This window comes from Acartia tonsa, chromosome 5, assembly GCF_053477335.1.
Source record: "Acartia tonsa isolate MP-2025a chromosome 5, ASM5347733v1, whole genome shotgun sequence".
NCBI lineage: Eukaryota > Metazoa > Arthropoda > Copepoda > Calanoida > Acartiidae > Acartia > Acartia tonsa.
This window is the reverse complement of record NC_137264.1, coordinates 33268641-33285548: the sequence shown is the minus strand read 5'-3', so window position 1 is coordinate 33285548 and position 16908 is coordinate 33268641. Positions and strand designations below refer to the sequence as shown.

At 32.3% G+C, this 16908-nt stretch overlaps 3 protein-coding genes across 12 annotated transcripts in view; all 3 read left to right on the top strand.

Moving 5' to 3' along the window:
* The window catches only part of Rrp45 (exosome complex component Rrp45), a 350250-nt gene that overhangs the window by 84843 nt on the left and 248499 nt on the right, over window positions 1–16908 (top strand). The window lies entirely within an intron of this gene.
* LOC145319967 (uncharacterized) overlaps window positions 1–16908 on the top strand; it is a 274659-nt gene that overhangs the window by 21409 nt on the left and 236342 nt on the right. The gene's annotated exons all lie outside the window — the stretch shown is intronic.
* Window positions 366–8870, top strand: LOC145320321 (uncharacterized). Its single transcript, XM_080162730.1, has 9 exons — window positions 366–470; window positions 1171–1264; window positions 2192–2270; window positions 2750–2817; window positions 3285–3326; window positions 5399–5472; window positions 5914–5967; window positions 6665–6710; window positions 8461–8870. The coding sequence occupies exons 1-9, from the start codon at window positions 427–429 to the stop codon at window positions 8470–8472; spliced, it is 513 nt and encodes a 170-aa protein (XP_080018856.1). The 5' UTR covers window positions 366–426; the 3' UTR covers window positions 8473–8870.

Genomic DNA, 16908 nt, shown 5'->3' with positions numbered 1-16908 from the left:
ACCCAAAGTTTTATAATCATATTTTCTCATTCGTTAGCTTAAAACTTTAAGTACTCATCCTAAATTTTGATTTGTTGATTCATTAAGTTGATTGTTTAAACATTTTAACTAATTGGTTTAATCTAAAAAAAGGGGTAATTTTGTTTATCATCATTATGGTCATAAATTTAGTGTCTTATACCTTAGGATCCCTGATATACACATGTAGTTGGGTGCGTGCGCGGTAAATAAATAAAAACAAAGGTTTAATAATTAAGGTGTCATATGCATAAACCAAAATTTTAAATTAATTTCAAACAAGAAAATTCATATTTGTAAGTTGCGAAGTTATTGAATTATGATATCGTTTTAAAAATATTTTAATATTCAACTTTAAAAATCTTTCAAAAAAATTTTAAAAATCGTCCAATTTAAATTCAATCAAAAATGATTTTAAGAACAACAACTATTGAATATTGGAACTTTAATAGGTAAATTAATATATACTTTTATATAAGCGAAACTACTCTAAAACTTTAATTATCTGTCCGTCTGTAAGAAACGGTATGGCGGAAACGTGATTTTCTCAGCCGCTATTAAAAGAAACTTCAAGACTTAATTTTTTGTGAAGATTTTCGATTATAAAGATTCAGCATAAGACTAACTTTATTCGTCTGTTTGTTGGTAATGCTATTGAAAACATCTTATTTGCCCGGCTGCTATTAGAGATAGGATAGAATCTGAAATATTTTGAGTATTTACTCTACAATTATTTTTGTCCGTCTTAGGTACAATTTGTCAATCTATAACGCTATGGAGAGAAATGTATCTTGTTTCAAAATTTGATGAATAAGCATCGATTGTCATAAATTTATCGCTTAAGATTTTAGACCAAATAGGTCTTAGGAATCGCCAAACAATATTATTTTGATTAATATGACTAAATTTAGTGTTAAAATAGCTACTAATCAACATGTTGAAAGCGATGTATTTGTAAAGGGACAGCGGAAATGTGTGACGTCATAAAAATACGTCTGAAAGGAAAGGAGGGAAGTAGGAAAGGAAACCCCTAAAAAAGAGATTGATAATAGACATATTTTTATGACGTCACACATAACACTTTCGCTGTCCGATTAGCAAATATAAGATAGAGAACGTAGAATCACATTCAACCAAATTTAACAAATGTAGGTTAGCGCTGCTTGGATTATTCTGTTTCTTGTTGGTTGGTAGCTGTATAGGAATAGTTGCACTCACCACACAATATTTTGCTCATAGGATACAGGTAAAGGAATGTTCAAAGGTTGTGTGCCCATCTCAAAAATTTTATTTTATTCAAAGAACATACATGTCCATAAACAGCGAAGTAATAACAGGCTACTAACAATTTTGATGAAAAAAGTGTATTGAGGTAATAATATAGCATAAAATCATTTGTAAATTGCACAATATTTTGTTTCTAACGAGCGGGTTCGCCCCTAAAGATTTTTTTTGGTAGAGGGGTATTTTTTTCAGTAGCAATTTTTATTGAGAGGGTGGAGGTAACCTACCCCAAAATAGTCACAAACCTTCCCTGGAAGTTTCAATGTAAAGCAGAAACAGATTGGTGAAGCGAGAGATAACCAATAAGTAAAAAATATTTTTAAAACTTTTTTAAAGCCCAAAACCAGTCGAATAAAACCTGGCTGTCTAAATTCATCAGATAACTTTTTCCAGTATTTAATATCTGCTGAGCTGGATCTTTAAAAGCGTAGCCGTTGCCGTAGTCGTGGTCAGAGTTACAGCCACCAACCTAATAGCGATCTTTAAATCATATTAACCACGCGTTGCCGTGGCCACAAAAAAAAAATGCGATCTTTAAATCATATTGGCAACGCGTGGTCGTAGTCGTAGCGTGGTTAACCACGCTAAAAGTGACCACAGTCCGTTAGTGTGGCTAAAGCGTTGCTAAAGCCACAGCCATGACTACGGCCACGGCTACAGCCACGCCAACGGCTACACATTTAAAGATCCAGCTCAGGATTAGAATCGTTTCAGAGCCATACAGAAAAAAAACATTTACCTACCAAAACGAATTATACATTTAATACCTTTTATGTTGGCACTAGCCTTTGCCCAATCATAATTAAACTACTATAATTTTTTATTATGCCATCTACGGAAAACTGTCTATGATAGGATGCGATAAATAACTATTATATTTACTTTTCAGAGATCTGTGTACCTGCGTTGTCCCAATACCAAGAGAATAATGAAGTCTGCTGCTAAATCTGTCAAGGATTCATATATAGGTTAGTAAGATTATTAATTTCTGTCAATGATAAGTGGGTTAAATATAGGGCTTGGCAGCCGCGCATAAGCCTCAACTTTAAACCCGCTTGAGTGTATAACACTAAATCCTGAAAAGGTTAATTGTTTGTGTGGGAACAGGTTTGGACATCCAACTGAATTTAAAAGTTATAAGTTCATAGATGCTTACATGGTGACGCGCAGCTGCCGAGCCCTGGTTAAATTAAGCAGCTTTGATAATCAAACTTTCATTTAGTCACCACTGACTTTATCAAAAATATTTTAGCCTTATGTTACAATACATTTTTATATTGACGAAGGCCAAGGCCAACAAAACTTGTACTAATCTTTTGATTTTTATTGTAATATTTGTGGAAAACTGATAGATAAGAGCTGACCATTACGGACGGACGGGCGGACCTACCCTAACTGTAGAAAAGCTTTTTTAAAAAAGCAGATCACACTAATAATGAATCTATAGGTAAAGATAAGTGTGTAGAAGTGACTAAATCAGAGATTGATGAAAGAGTTGATGAGCTTAAAGATCAGGTATAATATTTCAGAAACTTGAAGAAAAAAAATCAAGTAATTATTATATTATATATTTGATATAATTAACACCTATGATAGTTATTCATCGTATTTTCTTACTATTGATCATGCTTTATTGGGTCTTCCAAATATTCTGATCACATGGCAAAATTTGAAATATCTCTCATCTTTTTATATATTTGCCATGTATTCATCATATTGACAGAATAATCTTTCAAAAAACTCTACTGCCGTTTTTTAGGATGAGATTTTTTTCTATGGGCCATATCTCTTGGGAGGATGGTGATGCACTCCCCTAAAATAGTTATGAACCTTCCAAATACTTATAAGTAAATACAGCTATCCCGGGCCTTCAGCCCCTTAGTCTAACAAAACTGGTGCTAATCTAAAAAAAAATTATTTTAATATCCACGGAAATCTGTCTATAATACAATGCGATAACTGACTACTATTTACTTTTTCAGTTAATTGAAGATTTGAAGGATATAAAGAAGATTATAGACAAGGTAATCAATATAAAAACAAGTACAATTATATTCATTAGTTTAGATAAAGTCATTATATTAGGGCTCGGCAGCTGCGCGTCAGCCGCAGGTAAGCCTCAGGGATGTAAACCTTTTACAATTTTAAAAATCAGCTAGAAGTCCAAACCTTACCGGGTAAAAACAATTTTCAAGGCATCAAAACGGGTTTTGATTTGATGCATAGTCGTGGCTGACACGTGGTCTAAATACAAGTGTTATTTATAGAGGAAATTTGAAACTTTGTAATTATTTAGAGCAGTTTCCCTCAAAGTGCCTAGCGAGTACAGAACCCCTTTTATCATGTGTAGTTTATACATTAAGCTAGGGAAAGGACCTTAGTTTTGTATGTTACTATATTGTCATTATAAAAAGCTAAAATCGTCAATCATTTTATTAAGTTACTACGGCTACATTTGAGGAGGAGATAGTCGACTTTAATAATTAAATTTCTTATTTTAGATTTTAAAAGAAAAAGTAAAAAAAAAAATTTACGTTTGACGTTTGTTTTTCGTTGAACTTTCTTTCTAAAATTGAGAAATTTAAAAAAAATTTAATTTCTCTAGGGAGGGTGGTGGTACCCTCCCCCAAAATAGTTATAAACCTTCCCGGGACATATGAGAATCTACCCTATTAAGGAGAACCCGATCAACAGACAGACAAACAGACAGACATCGTTCTACTTTGTATTATAGATTGTAAGTTTACAATGTAGTTTTTTTGACAAATATTTTGACTCCTTCAGACGGACGGGCGTTCAGAAAATTGTAACTATAAGTATAAATTCGCAACGCTTATTATGGAGAGTAATAATCTTGTTGAAAAATTCTTTACTTATTAGTTATTTTTTCCTGCTCTTTCTGTATAAGGGGTAGCGATGGGTAGAAAAATAGCTTAAAAGCATCCCAAGCTGAAATCCAAAGAAATATAGGATTTCCGAAATATATCCTAAAACCATCCCAGGACTTATGATAAACTGTACTAAATGAAGAACTCAATCGGTTTAGTACTTAATTTAACTAAACATTATATCATTATTTCATTAGAAAAGTTGTCATAGTCTATTTGTTCGTAGGTTAAAAATCTCAAGACTTTTCTAATGATGTACATATAGATTATTTAACATCTGTAAACGATTTGATACAAAAATTGTAAAAGATTTTAAAAATGAAAACTATGAAGGAAACCCTAAAAATTATTTAAACAGAAATATGTGAATGTTTTTAAGCTTCTAACAAATTGTTTTCAAAAGATTTGAATAGTTTGATTCACAAATTATCTTAAAATACTAAATAACATACATCATATTATTTAAGATCTACTAAAATCGTTTTGCTAATAGAAAAAACCTTTAAATTAAAAAGTGCCTCATTTTATACCAATGAATTTAAGTATGACATTTACAATAAAAACTTTTAACATAACGTTATTATTAGAATAGCGTTAAATTGTAAATATAATATGATAACAAGAGTAATAATACCTAATCATAAGTGGCCAAATCCTATTAAATTTGCTGGGCTAGCGTAGCCTAGAAGTCAGGGTTTCCTCAGCCTTGCAAACATATAAAGGAATATGTAAGAGTTAAGAAAAAGCTAACCCTAGGCTATCCCTAAAAAAATAATAGGTTTAGGCCCTATATTGATATAATAAACTATTAAATGAATAATAATAAACAGCTCTTACTTGTTATCAATGCAGTAACTAATTTTATTTCCAATGCCATGTAATTCACATAAAATAATGGAATTACTTGGAAAAAGGTTATTGTCAATAATGATAAGCCTAGATTACACTAGAAATAGTAGTTTTGCCTTATAATTTCTTTGGTACTTTATTGTGCCCTTAGCTTCTTAGCCCTTATATATCTGTGTGTTAAGAAAAACGTTTTTTAGTGGTGGTGGGGGACTTTTCGCCTCAAGGTGGGTTGTTGGTTCACAAATATAATATTTTTTTTGTAGAGTTTTCTCATCCCCCGAAGAAATTACTTAAAACTTTGACAGGACCACTTAGTTATGTAGATGTAAAAAAATGAGTTTGAATTATTGTTGTTTAAGAATACTTCAGAGCGGACAGAGAGGATAACTCCGCAAGAAGTTTTCCAGGATCAAGGATGGAATAATCAACTTAGGTATATCTAGTGTGTTGCACGTAAGCTGACACGACGGACGGACAGATTCTGATGTCTGATTTGTAGAGAAGCTTTGCTTTGAATCCAAACAAAAGCAGAAATATACAAGTTTATGGAGCTAAAGTAATCACAATACTCAGTATTCACACAAAGGTTACATTGGCTAAAATGGTTACCAAGGTGTCACTTCGTCTTTTTTGAAACATATTTTTTAGAATATTAATTCCTATGACGATTTTACATAAAGTTATAAGAATAACATCTATGCATCAAGTCTTAAACATATTTACTGTATTTGAGCAAGTTTGGGATAAATATAAAAAAAATTTCCCCCCAGATTTCTGAATAATGCGTTATTATATTTTTTTATGTACGTTTGTTTGATAATTTATTGAGCTTTGCTTTTATGAATGTTATCATCCTTGTTTTATTATTTTTTAGAGAGAACAAGTCTAATTATTCCCCACCTGGTGCCTGGAAATATCCTTTTGTCAGGCAAGGTTTTTGGTAGTGCAGACCTTTGTCTGGATGACTTAACTGTGCATGGTTGCGTCTGTTTATGGGTTAAGGCATTACCCCTACTCTAACTTTTATTCCATTATTACGAGCGACGTAACTTTTTACGATAGCTAAAGATAGCTTTAAAAATTATACCTGACTTAGTATGTACTAAACATGCATAAAAAACAGCCTTTCTTACCAGGGTGGAAAAGTTCTAACCAATGATATAGCCGGATTGTTCCAAATTTGTGTTCTTGTTGCTTAAAATTACTGATTAGGGATCTAGATATATTATATCTATCCAATTCCGTGAACGAACAAAAAATAAAAAATAAAACATTTACGATATATGTAAAATTATTTTCTATACTTTCACTTAATTAAAGTTTACTGTTTAAAATAGATATTGTTGAATAAGTCTGGCTAAATCGAGCAAATACTAGATAGGAGGGGTAGCTATTCTAACCAACAATTCTACAAAAAAATCACGAAACCTTATAAAGCATGTGGTGGTATATTTTGTTTTTGTCATGTAACTGAAGAGGGATGGGAAAGAAGGGGAGGAAAAGGGGAAGGGGGTTGTAGGGAAATTTTCCTTTAGAGTTCTTTGTCAGACTATCATTCCCTTGTCCCTGACTGGATAAAAATAATAAATTATATTTATTCAACTGAATTTAGTTTAATTTTGTAGATATTTTGATCCTGAAACTGTTGACTCCAAAACATCCTCTTCAAAGGTAAGTTTAGAAGAAAAAATACATTTTTAGGGCATTCCCACAAAGTGCCTATCAAGCACTGGACCCCCTCCCCCTTTTTAATCAATTGAAAATAAAGGAGGAGGTATTTTTTTCTACGACTAACCCCTTGGGCTAGCCAGTATCTACTAAAACCTAACCCAACATAGAAAAATGAAAAAATCAAACCCTTCCTTATTTTCAATCTATTTTTAAAAATATTTATACACTTTTAGCCTTCAGGTAGAGGGGCTATTGACGCTCCCATTTGAAGCTTCCATAACGGGTTTCATTAATCCTTGGATAACAAGGATGGCAACATGGCAACAAGTAGCGAAACACAAACTGGACCGGAGTGTGTTATTTGCTCCACTTTCAAAATACAGAATTCTTTGATATTTTATTCAGTCTTTCGTTTTTTTCTGTTTAATGACTAATAAACCTAGTAATCACATATGGACCATCAACAAAATCTACTTTGGATTCTAGTAAGTGTTATCAATAATACAAAGTAGAATGATGTCTGTCTGTCTGTCTGTCTGTCTGTCCGTCCGTCCGTCTGTCTGTCTGTCTGTCCGTCCGTCTGTCTGTCTGTCCGTCCCTTAAGATCTCGGTAACCACTGAACCGATCGGATTCTACTCTTCAGAGAATATGCCTACTGGTCCTGTGGTGGTTTTAGGCTATTTTCTTGTGGGGTGGGAAACCCCCAAAAACAAAAAATCCCCCCCCCATTTTTTTTTTTTGTAGAAGATTTCCTTTTACGTATTTCGCCAAAAAAAATTTTATCACCTCTTGGGGCAAAGCCCCGAGAGGCTAGGGGCGAAGCCGCTAGTAATAAGATATATAGATTGAAGTACTGTAGTATCCTTTAGGATGAAAGGTCAAAAATAAATGAAATAGTTTTTAGGTTAGTTTTATTGGATACAGGGTAGTCCATCAGTCTCTGCAGGGATTAGTCACAAAGAAAAAACTACCCACCCGGCCCCACACTTTATTTTAATTTATTTCGGAAATAAGGGTGACGGGATGTTCTTTGCTCGATCAGCACTTTAAGGGAAAGTAGAGTTCAGGATACAGAAATCTAAATTTAAATATTGATTGAAATAATATTATAAAATTAATAATGTCTTTGTTGATTAGTGATTACATACAGTTATAAATATTTAGTTGAAGCCAGCTAAGTAATTAAATCCAGGAAGGTTTCTGTATTTAAAATGCATTTAAATTATCAAATGAGACGTATTGTCTCGTTTGGTTTAAATTTTCTCTGCTATATTGGATTGGAAAGTTAATCAGGGTTCTTAAGGGATAAGACAATAGATGATAAATGATGTACATCCCTACTGATGATAAACAAAATTAACCCCTTTTCTATATTAGTAGTGTTGGTTGAAAAATTTGGTTACCACTAGTTGGAACCAACCAATCAAAACTCAATGAGAGTACCCAAAGTTTTAAGTAAAAAAAATGTTTGGGGGGGGGGCGGTTATTTTTTTCCAGGTGTGATTACTCCAGAATATGCATAAACCTTTTATGGACCTATTAAAAGCTTCCCTGAAGACAACCATATCGGTCCAAATTACAAACAGACAGACATTATGTTACTTTTATATATGGACAATTAGTTAAGTACATATGACATTAACTTTTTTTACATTAATAAACTTTATCGAAGGACATGGAAGAGTGGGGGGCCTAGATGACACTTTCAAATAAATGGAAAATGTTCAGATTTGATTTTATTCTTTTTAGGAAAGCATGTAAATATGAGAAAAGAAAATATGTAAAGCAGAATATTATATCTATGCATATAATATGTATGTTTATAATTCTTAACAAATTCAACATTTCTATGGTTTCCTATTCAACACAAAGAATGTTCTCCCGCTCTTTACGGCAAGGCGAATTCTCATTGGTTGGCCCGGGTGTGGGAGACTCTCTCTCATTGGTCAGAAATTTTATGGTTTGGCGCTATTTGGTTTTGTTAGGTTGCGGGATTTTGCTTCTGTTCTCAAAATATGTTTGATTTAAACTTCTTTTTTAAATTACTGTAAAACTTATAACATATATTATTTTGTTTTCTGACAATAACATTTTTGATTTTAATGAAAAGTTTGTTATGAAATTTTGATAATAAATTTATGATTGTTTGTAATATAAATTTGCTCGTAAACTTATATTTTCATAAGCAAAGCTTTTCTATAATTAGAGTTGGGCCGTACGTCCGTCCGTCCGTCCGAGACTGATAGCTTTTTTCGTTAATTTAAGCATGTTAGAATTGTCCTATTTATTTTAAACTTTGCATGGTGATTCCTGTAGTAGTTAGGTACGATTTAGAAAGTGTAGCAACTCTATAATCATTACCAGAATGTCCGTAGGTCTATTTTAAAGATGTTGATTTTTCTACTTTTTTTAACAACAAATTTTTATGTGATCTAATTATCCGATTGATATAATTTTTGGTATATTGATTCCTGGGACATCAATATTATAAGCGAAGCAACTCTATAATCAAGTCTTAAAAATGTAAGTATGTCCATAAACATTATCCTTTATTGGGCAGTTTTTCAACAAATTCACTTACAATTTTGCTTCGACTCTTATCCATTTATATTCTGAGTATTCAGTTCTGACACTATACAAGTGTTAATGTCCGTTTGTCCTACTGTTTCATTGCTTCGCTTTCATGGATGTTGTCATCCTTGTTTCGTATAAAAACAAGTAAAACAATTGAATAAATGACTGGGAGGGAGAGGACATTGGACTGCAAATAACACTGGTATCCAAAGTTTTATAAATATGTAATTCGATCCATATATTTTCTTTAACTAATTTTGAATTGTGTATCCTTATTATTAGTGCCCAAACTTTTCAATAAATAATTTTATTCAACAAATTGAACATTCAACCCCTTTTTGATTAGTTTTAAGCTTGTTTTCCAGGGATAATGCTATTACTCTAAATTGATGTAAGTAACCAAGTACCCCTTCTGAAGATTAAAACAATTAGTAGAAAAGTTTTGACACTTGAAGTTTAGACCCACCAATCAAGATTTGATAAAAAAGTAACCAAAGTTTCTTAGCTAACGATTAAGAGGGTTTGTTTTACTTTTTTGGTACCAGATTAATTTACAGTCCCATGTCCCCCTCCCTCCCTGTTGTTATCCAGAATCTCCAGATCTCAGAGGTAGGGTTAAGCACCTATTTTACACACGCACAATCTGACTGGGTGCATAATTTTCCAAGAAAATGAATACAATTTAAATCTTTGCCACTTCACTTTTTATGCCCATTCATATTTCCTAAGCAGGGGAACAGTTTTTATAAACATTTTTAAACCCACCCAAAGAAAATGATAAAATAAAACTACTCTTCTGTAGATTAAATATTGGTTGAAAAGTTTGAACACTATTATTTAATTTGGTACCAAGAAGTCAAATAAATAAAGAAAAAAATAGTGTCTTTGGATATGGGCTCGGCTGCCGCGCACTAGCTTAACAAAATTTTCAGGGTGGTCGAATTGCCATATTAGACCAGGTCTAAACATGTGTATCTAGCGGTTTACAGGTGACTTGTTACTGAAAATCAGAGATCTTAAGGGATAAGATAATGGACGAAAAATTGATATACATCCCCAATGGAAATAAAAAAGATTACCTCTTCTGTATATTAAAATTATTGGTTGACACATTGGGACACTACCAACAATCAATAAAAGTACCAAAGTTTCTAAGCCAACGGCTAACTAAAAAAATTTAAAAATTAATTCTTGTATATTAAAAACCAACCCTTACAATGCGAAATTTTGCTTCATATCTCTTTTGAAAATGCTGAATAAAGATTGTATAATAATGACTGCTATTGTATCAACATAATTTACCCCAATTTAATTCAAATATCATGCTTATATAGAAAAATGTGGTGTGCTAATGTTTAGTTGGAATAATTTTATGCTAAGGATTGTCATTATGTTCTTCAAATCGTTTTTTTGTTGTTGAGATAATAGCCTTCTCTGTGTTTTTTTAACATAAATTTCTAGTATGGCTAAGAAACTAATTAATTTACGCTTGATTATAACCGGTCTTGGCCCATACTGAAAAATCATGTCACGTATTGTTTTATATAGAATTTCCCACGAATAATAAAATGATCCTTATTTTGTCAGCCCGGGACTTCAGCACCTAAGAGGCTAACAAAACTTTAACAATTTTTCATTTTACTATCGGCGGGAAATTGTCTATAATACAAAAAGATAAAAAAGTATTATTTATATTTTCCATGTTTCACTTTTGAAAGAATAAAATTACAATTTTCTAACACAAAAATTAGAGGCTAGGGACGCATTCGCTAGTCAATATAAAGAATCTACCTAATAATAGAAATTTTTCTTGATCATACAAATAATCAATGACTAATGTATTAGTAATATAAGACAAATATAAATATAATAATCCTATAATAAGTGTTTTTACTTTATAGTAAAACTAGCAGCTACGCCCCTAGAGGACTCTGTGGGCATTTGAGGTCGACCCCCCTCCTACTAAATAGAAAATATACAGTAAAGGAGAACCATATCAGCGTTTAGGGATCCTTTGGTACACACACAGACACAGATCCTGTTACTTTTATACTGTTGAGGATAGAGAATTAACAAAATTGCACTTTTAAAAAATCAGGGATAAGGGATAGGAAACCTGGCCATAAATTAGGTCTCGGCCTGGTTTTGAAAGGGATCATGCAACTTTTACCATTTGCCTAATTTAATGACCTTACTGGCGGACGGCTCATATTGGCTACCGCTCTAAACCAATAGTGTTCTGTGATTTGGGCTTGTTTTGTATCAACCAATCACCAATTGGCGGCGCCAATTGGTGATTGGTTGATACAAAACAAGCCCAAATCACAGATGGCGGAAATTTTACAAGCAGACAATTCTAGAAAAAATAATGATTTCGTCTGCTACGAAAAAAGAAATACAAATGGTGTTAGATCACATTAGTTTAATTATTAAATCTGCTTAGAGTTAAACATTAAAAAAGGGCCATATAGAAAAAACAAAAATAACGGGATTATTTTTTTGGAAAGAAGGTAGCTACGAATTTTCATTTGGTAGTTTATAAATTAGATGTTGTATTTTGAATTTTAAAAATTTAGTACGGAACTGATACACCACCTTAACCCTAATTTTTGTACAATACAACACAGTACAGATATATCATTACATTATAGAATCCAAAGAACTTGATAGAATGTTACCCAAGTGCATATTTATTTATTTATTTTGAATTTTAATTAGCAATGAAATTTTCAAATAAAATTTTTACTTATTAATAAAAATGCAAATAATACAAACTAAAATCTGTCTGAGGGAAACCCAACGATAGCTTTCTGACAGTTCAAATTACCAAAGTAAAAGATAAAAAATTTTGGGAGAGAAAAAACTTCATTTTAACAAAAGCCATTAATATATAGGTTTATAAAAAGTTATGTTTTTTACTTTAAACTAGCTACCTGAATTTGATTCTATACTTTATCTACACACACACACACAGCTTTTTCATTAGCATTTTATACGAACCACTGCGCTATCCCAAAACTGGTTTATTAGGCTAGAAATAGGCCTAGGCTTGAAATAGGCCTGAAACAATATTTTCCTACGTTTCCCATCCCTTATCCCTGTAAAAAATATTTAAAATAAGAGGTATTTCCGAAAGTTAAAGAAGATAATAATATGCTGTCTAAATAGAGTATTAGTATTTAATTTTTATATTAAACAAGGATGACAACATCCATAAAAGCGAAGCACTGAAACGGTAGGACAAACGGACATTAACACTTGTCTAGTGTCTGAACTGAATAATCAGAATATAAAAGTATCGAAAGAGTCGAATGAAAATTGTAAGTAAATTTGTTGAAAAACTGCTTGATACAGGATAATGTTTTGGACATACTTACATTTTAGGACTTGATTATAGAGTTGCTTTGCTTATACTATTGTTCTTTGTTGTCCCAGGAATCAATATACCAAAAATCAGATCAAACGGATATATAGATCACATATAAAATTTGTTGTTAAAAAAGTAGAAAAATCAACAAGTTTAAAATGGACATACGGACATTCTGGTAATAATTATAGAGTTGCTACGCTTTCTAAATCGTACCTAACTACTACAGGAATCATCATGCAAAGTTTGAAATCGATAGGATAATTCTAACATGCCTAAATTAACGAATAAAAGCTATCTCGGACGGACGGATGGACGGACGGACGTACGGACCGACCCTAATTATAGAAAAGCTTCGCTTTTAAAAAGGTTTAAAGAAATATTTTTTTTCTTCATTCAATAAAATATAAAAAAAAGTTTGTAGGAAGTGATAAACGTTATTTTCACCTTGTTGATTATAATCCATGGTTCCACGGAGGAGGGGATATTGAACTGTAAATTACACTAGTACCTGAATTTTTATAACCACGTTATATCATTCGTTGGCTCAAAAACTTTGAACAATTTTATTGAATTTTGAATGGATGGTTCCAAATTTGTAGTGTCCGATTTCGACAAATAATTTTAATCTTTATAAAAGGTAATTTTGTTGATCACAATTGGGGGTGTATGTATATTAATTTATCGTCCAATGTATATCCCCTAAGTTCTCTGAAATTATACTGGCACCCAAAGTTTATTACCGCGTGGGTTTAAAAACTTTGGGTACGTTTATAGAAATTGGATTCGTCATCATCATTTATCTCTTTTTTTCAAAGCATAGGCCACACACAATGGTTCTCCATTTTTCTTTGTATTGGGCCTCAGTAGAGGCATCATTGAAAGATGATAGATTCTTTTCTTTCAGTTCATCCTGGAATTCCCTCCTCCAGGTTGTTTTTGGTCTACCTGGTTTCCATTGAAATTGGATTGCTTGGAACTAAACTGACGAAGCCCAATATGTCCCACTTTTGAGCAAGACGATTCCTATATGACGTCATATAAAGGGAAAAGAAAAAGGGAAGAGGGGGGGGGGGAAGAAAATCTCTTCAAAAGAGATGGAAGAAAAGGGAATCGTCTTGCTCAAAAGTGGGACAGATTGGGCTTCGTCACTAAACTAATATACAGTAAATAATAGTTTAAACCAACAGAATAAGTAATTGTATTTTCAATCATTGGGTATATATTTAAATTATCGTCCATTGTATTATTCCTTAAACACCCTGATGTTATCAAACTTTCTCACCACTATTATATTTATCCACATATCATTAATATAATTAAACCATTGTATATAATATTATGCATGTCTGTAAGGGATAAGGGACGATAAAATGATATATGTGTAATGATAAACAATACTATTATGTATTTAATAGATATTGGTTTAAAAGTTTGGACACTGCTAGTTTGAGTTTCAACCAAAAAAAAATTAATAAGTGTACCAAAAGCTTTTTTAGCCAACCAATAAAATAAGGTGGATATACATATATTTTTAGGTGACCAGAGAAGAACACAATTGATTGTAAGTGTTACTAGGGGGACTTTGGTTGGTTCAATAAGTAGTGTTCAAACGTTTCAACCACTAATTTTAATCATTAATTTTGTGCATCATCATAGGGAATGTACATCAAATTATCGGCTTGTCTTATCCCTTTAGATCCCCTAAAATTTACCGTCTAATTTCTTATTCCTCCCTGAAATGAATGCATATAATATTAATTAATTAAAATCTAGTAGTAGCACAACCACAGAAAAAGGAACAAGTGCATTAATGGGAAAATATGAACCCCTGTCATTACATCGATATTATGTTAGTCGTTACCTCTTTCTTTATTAAAGCCATTTAGTCGACACAAATATTGTCAAAAATTATTATGTCAGCCACGACCATTTTCCTCTGTAATTGCATGTTGATATAAAGCCAAAAGTAGTGGCAGATTTGTGAAGATTCTCCTTAATCAAAGTGTACTTACTATGTATATCTCATTTTATCTGTTTGCCTGTCTGTCCATACCTCAGTTGTATTAGATTATTAAGCTAAGCAATTATATAAGAGTGAATATCTAAATAAATCATTTCATGTGCTTTCTGTTTATATTTATACGATAACTTTATATATATAAGCTTCGCTACTTCTGGATTTTGTCACAGGGATTTAAAAAGATAACACAATTGCCGAAAAATTTATGTACATACCCAATGATGATACTCAAAATTACACCTTCTTTAGATTTCAATCAATGGTTTAAACGTTTAGACACTAAAGTAAATTAGCCAATCAATCAAATTCAAGGTCGTTAAGCTAACGAATAAGAAAACGTTATTAAAAGACTTTGGGGATTAGTTTAATATACAGCCCAATGTCCCCTCCCTTCCTGATTTTGTCAACAGTAAAACTTTTGTTCCATTAACCTATTCCTTAATTCCATAATCGTATATAGCATAATTAGAGAAACTAAAATGTATTTGTTGTGAGGAAAAGATAAAATCATTATCATTAAAATTATCAAACATAAAGATTTTATCATTTCCTAAACAAAAAGTAAATAAAAATTCGCGACTTTTGCAACATTGAAAGAAGTCATCTTAAATTAAAAGGGCGGAATGCCTTTTGTGGATATTATTTTGGTGTAGCTCTGAACCAAATATTTCACTACCTTTGTCTGCAAGTCTTGATTGTGTATTGGAATGAATTGTGCCTCTTTTGGACAAAGGAATTCCCCTAATCTACCAATCAATGTCGCGCTTCCGACATAGCAGCAGTAGGAACCATTTTAACGTCTCTAGTCATGACGCGGTGTTGGATCGATATTCGAACCTAGCAAAACCTCCCGACCGATACTAAACCTAAAATTGTATAAAGAACTTTTTGCCTATCCTTTCCTCTGATTTAATTTATTCAAAAAATGGAACAAATAAGAAACCATGGTCTGCAAAAAAAAATTAACTTTTTATTATATATTTAGGAGTTTGCACATATCAGTTACTTAATTACAAGTTTTGCTCGTTAAATCGCAATTAAAGTTAAGAAACAAAGGATTATCTGATTGTAGATAAGGATCAGGAAGGAAGGGGACATTAGACTGAAAATTATAATGGTACCCAAAGTACTATATTAAAATTATCTTTGCTGGCTCAATAACTTTGAGTACTTTCATTGATTTGTGATTAATTGGTTACAATTTTGAAGTGTCCAAACTTTTCAACTAAAAATTATGATTATAGGGTAATTTTGATTGTCATCATTTATGTTGTATAACAATTTATCGTTAATTGTCTTATCCATTAAAATCCTTGGATAAGAATAGACTTTACGCACCACCATAAAAGGAAAAGGTAGCATGACACAGTGGCCAAAAATGGGCGGTTTCTCTCAAAGTGTCTAGTCGGACAATTACAACCCGGACCCTCTATTTAAAAAAATGAAAATAAGGAGAGGAGATGTGTGATTTGGTTTATTTATTACTGTAGGTAATCGTTAGAAAAATTGTTTGTTGATCAGATGTTGGTTAAATTAAACTGTAACTCTGATTAAACGTTATATTGGGTACTGCTTAGCCCAGCAAGGTTAGGGCACCACAGATAGGGGCTTTGCAAGGGTTAGGGATGGGGGAAAATGACACATCAACGCCCCCCCCCCCCTTATGTAAAAAATATGCTAGTTAGTCATAAACCGATAAATTTGCATATCTACAGTATGCCAACAGTTTTGTGACATCATACGGACGAGGCTGCAATGATACTTTAACATCTTAACATCAGTTCCAAGAACCATGGATAACTAATGGGAGATAATAACCCCTTTTCTGTCCTAACACCCGGGGTATGAGGTCAACCAAAACCCAACAGACAAGAAACTCTTTGTTTGCACGACCTTTGTGTTGGAGTCCTAACTGTGCAAGTTGATGAGTTGCTTTTGTTTTGGGACATAGCATTTTTAATGTCTTTAATTATGAAGCGGGGTTTCTCCAAGATTCAAACCCATAACCTCCCATACGAAAGCCACAGTCGCTGATACTATGTTATTGTTTATGTGCGTGCCATTTTCTATAAATTCAACAAATATTTGACTGTGGATGGATTTAAAACAAAGGGTATAGATTATGGTATGAGTTAAGCAGACAGAATTACAATTGCAAATTTTCTCACATTTTGTCTTGTTAAGGATCATACAAACCTTTATTACTAACTTTAAAAAGGTTTTAGTATTGGTT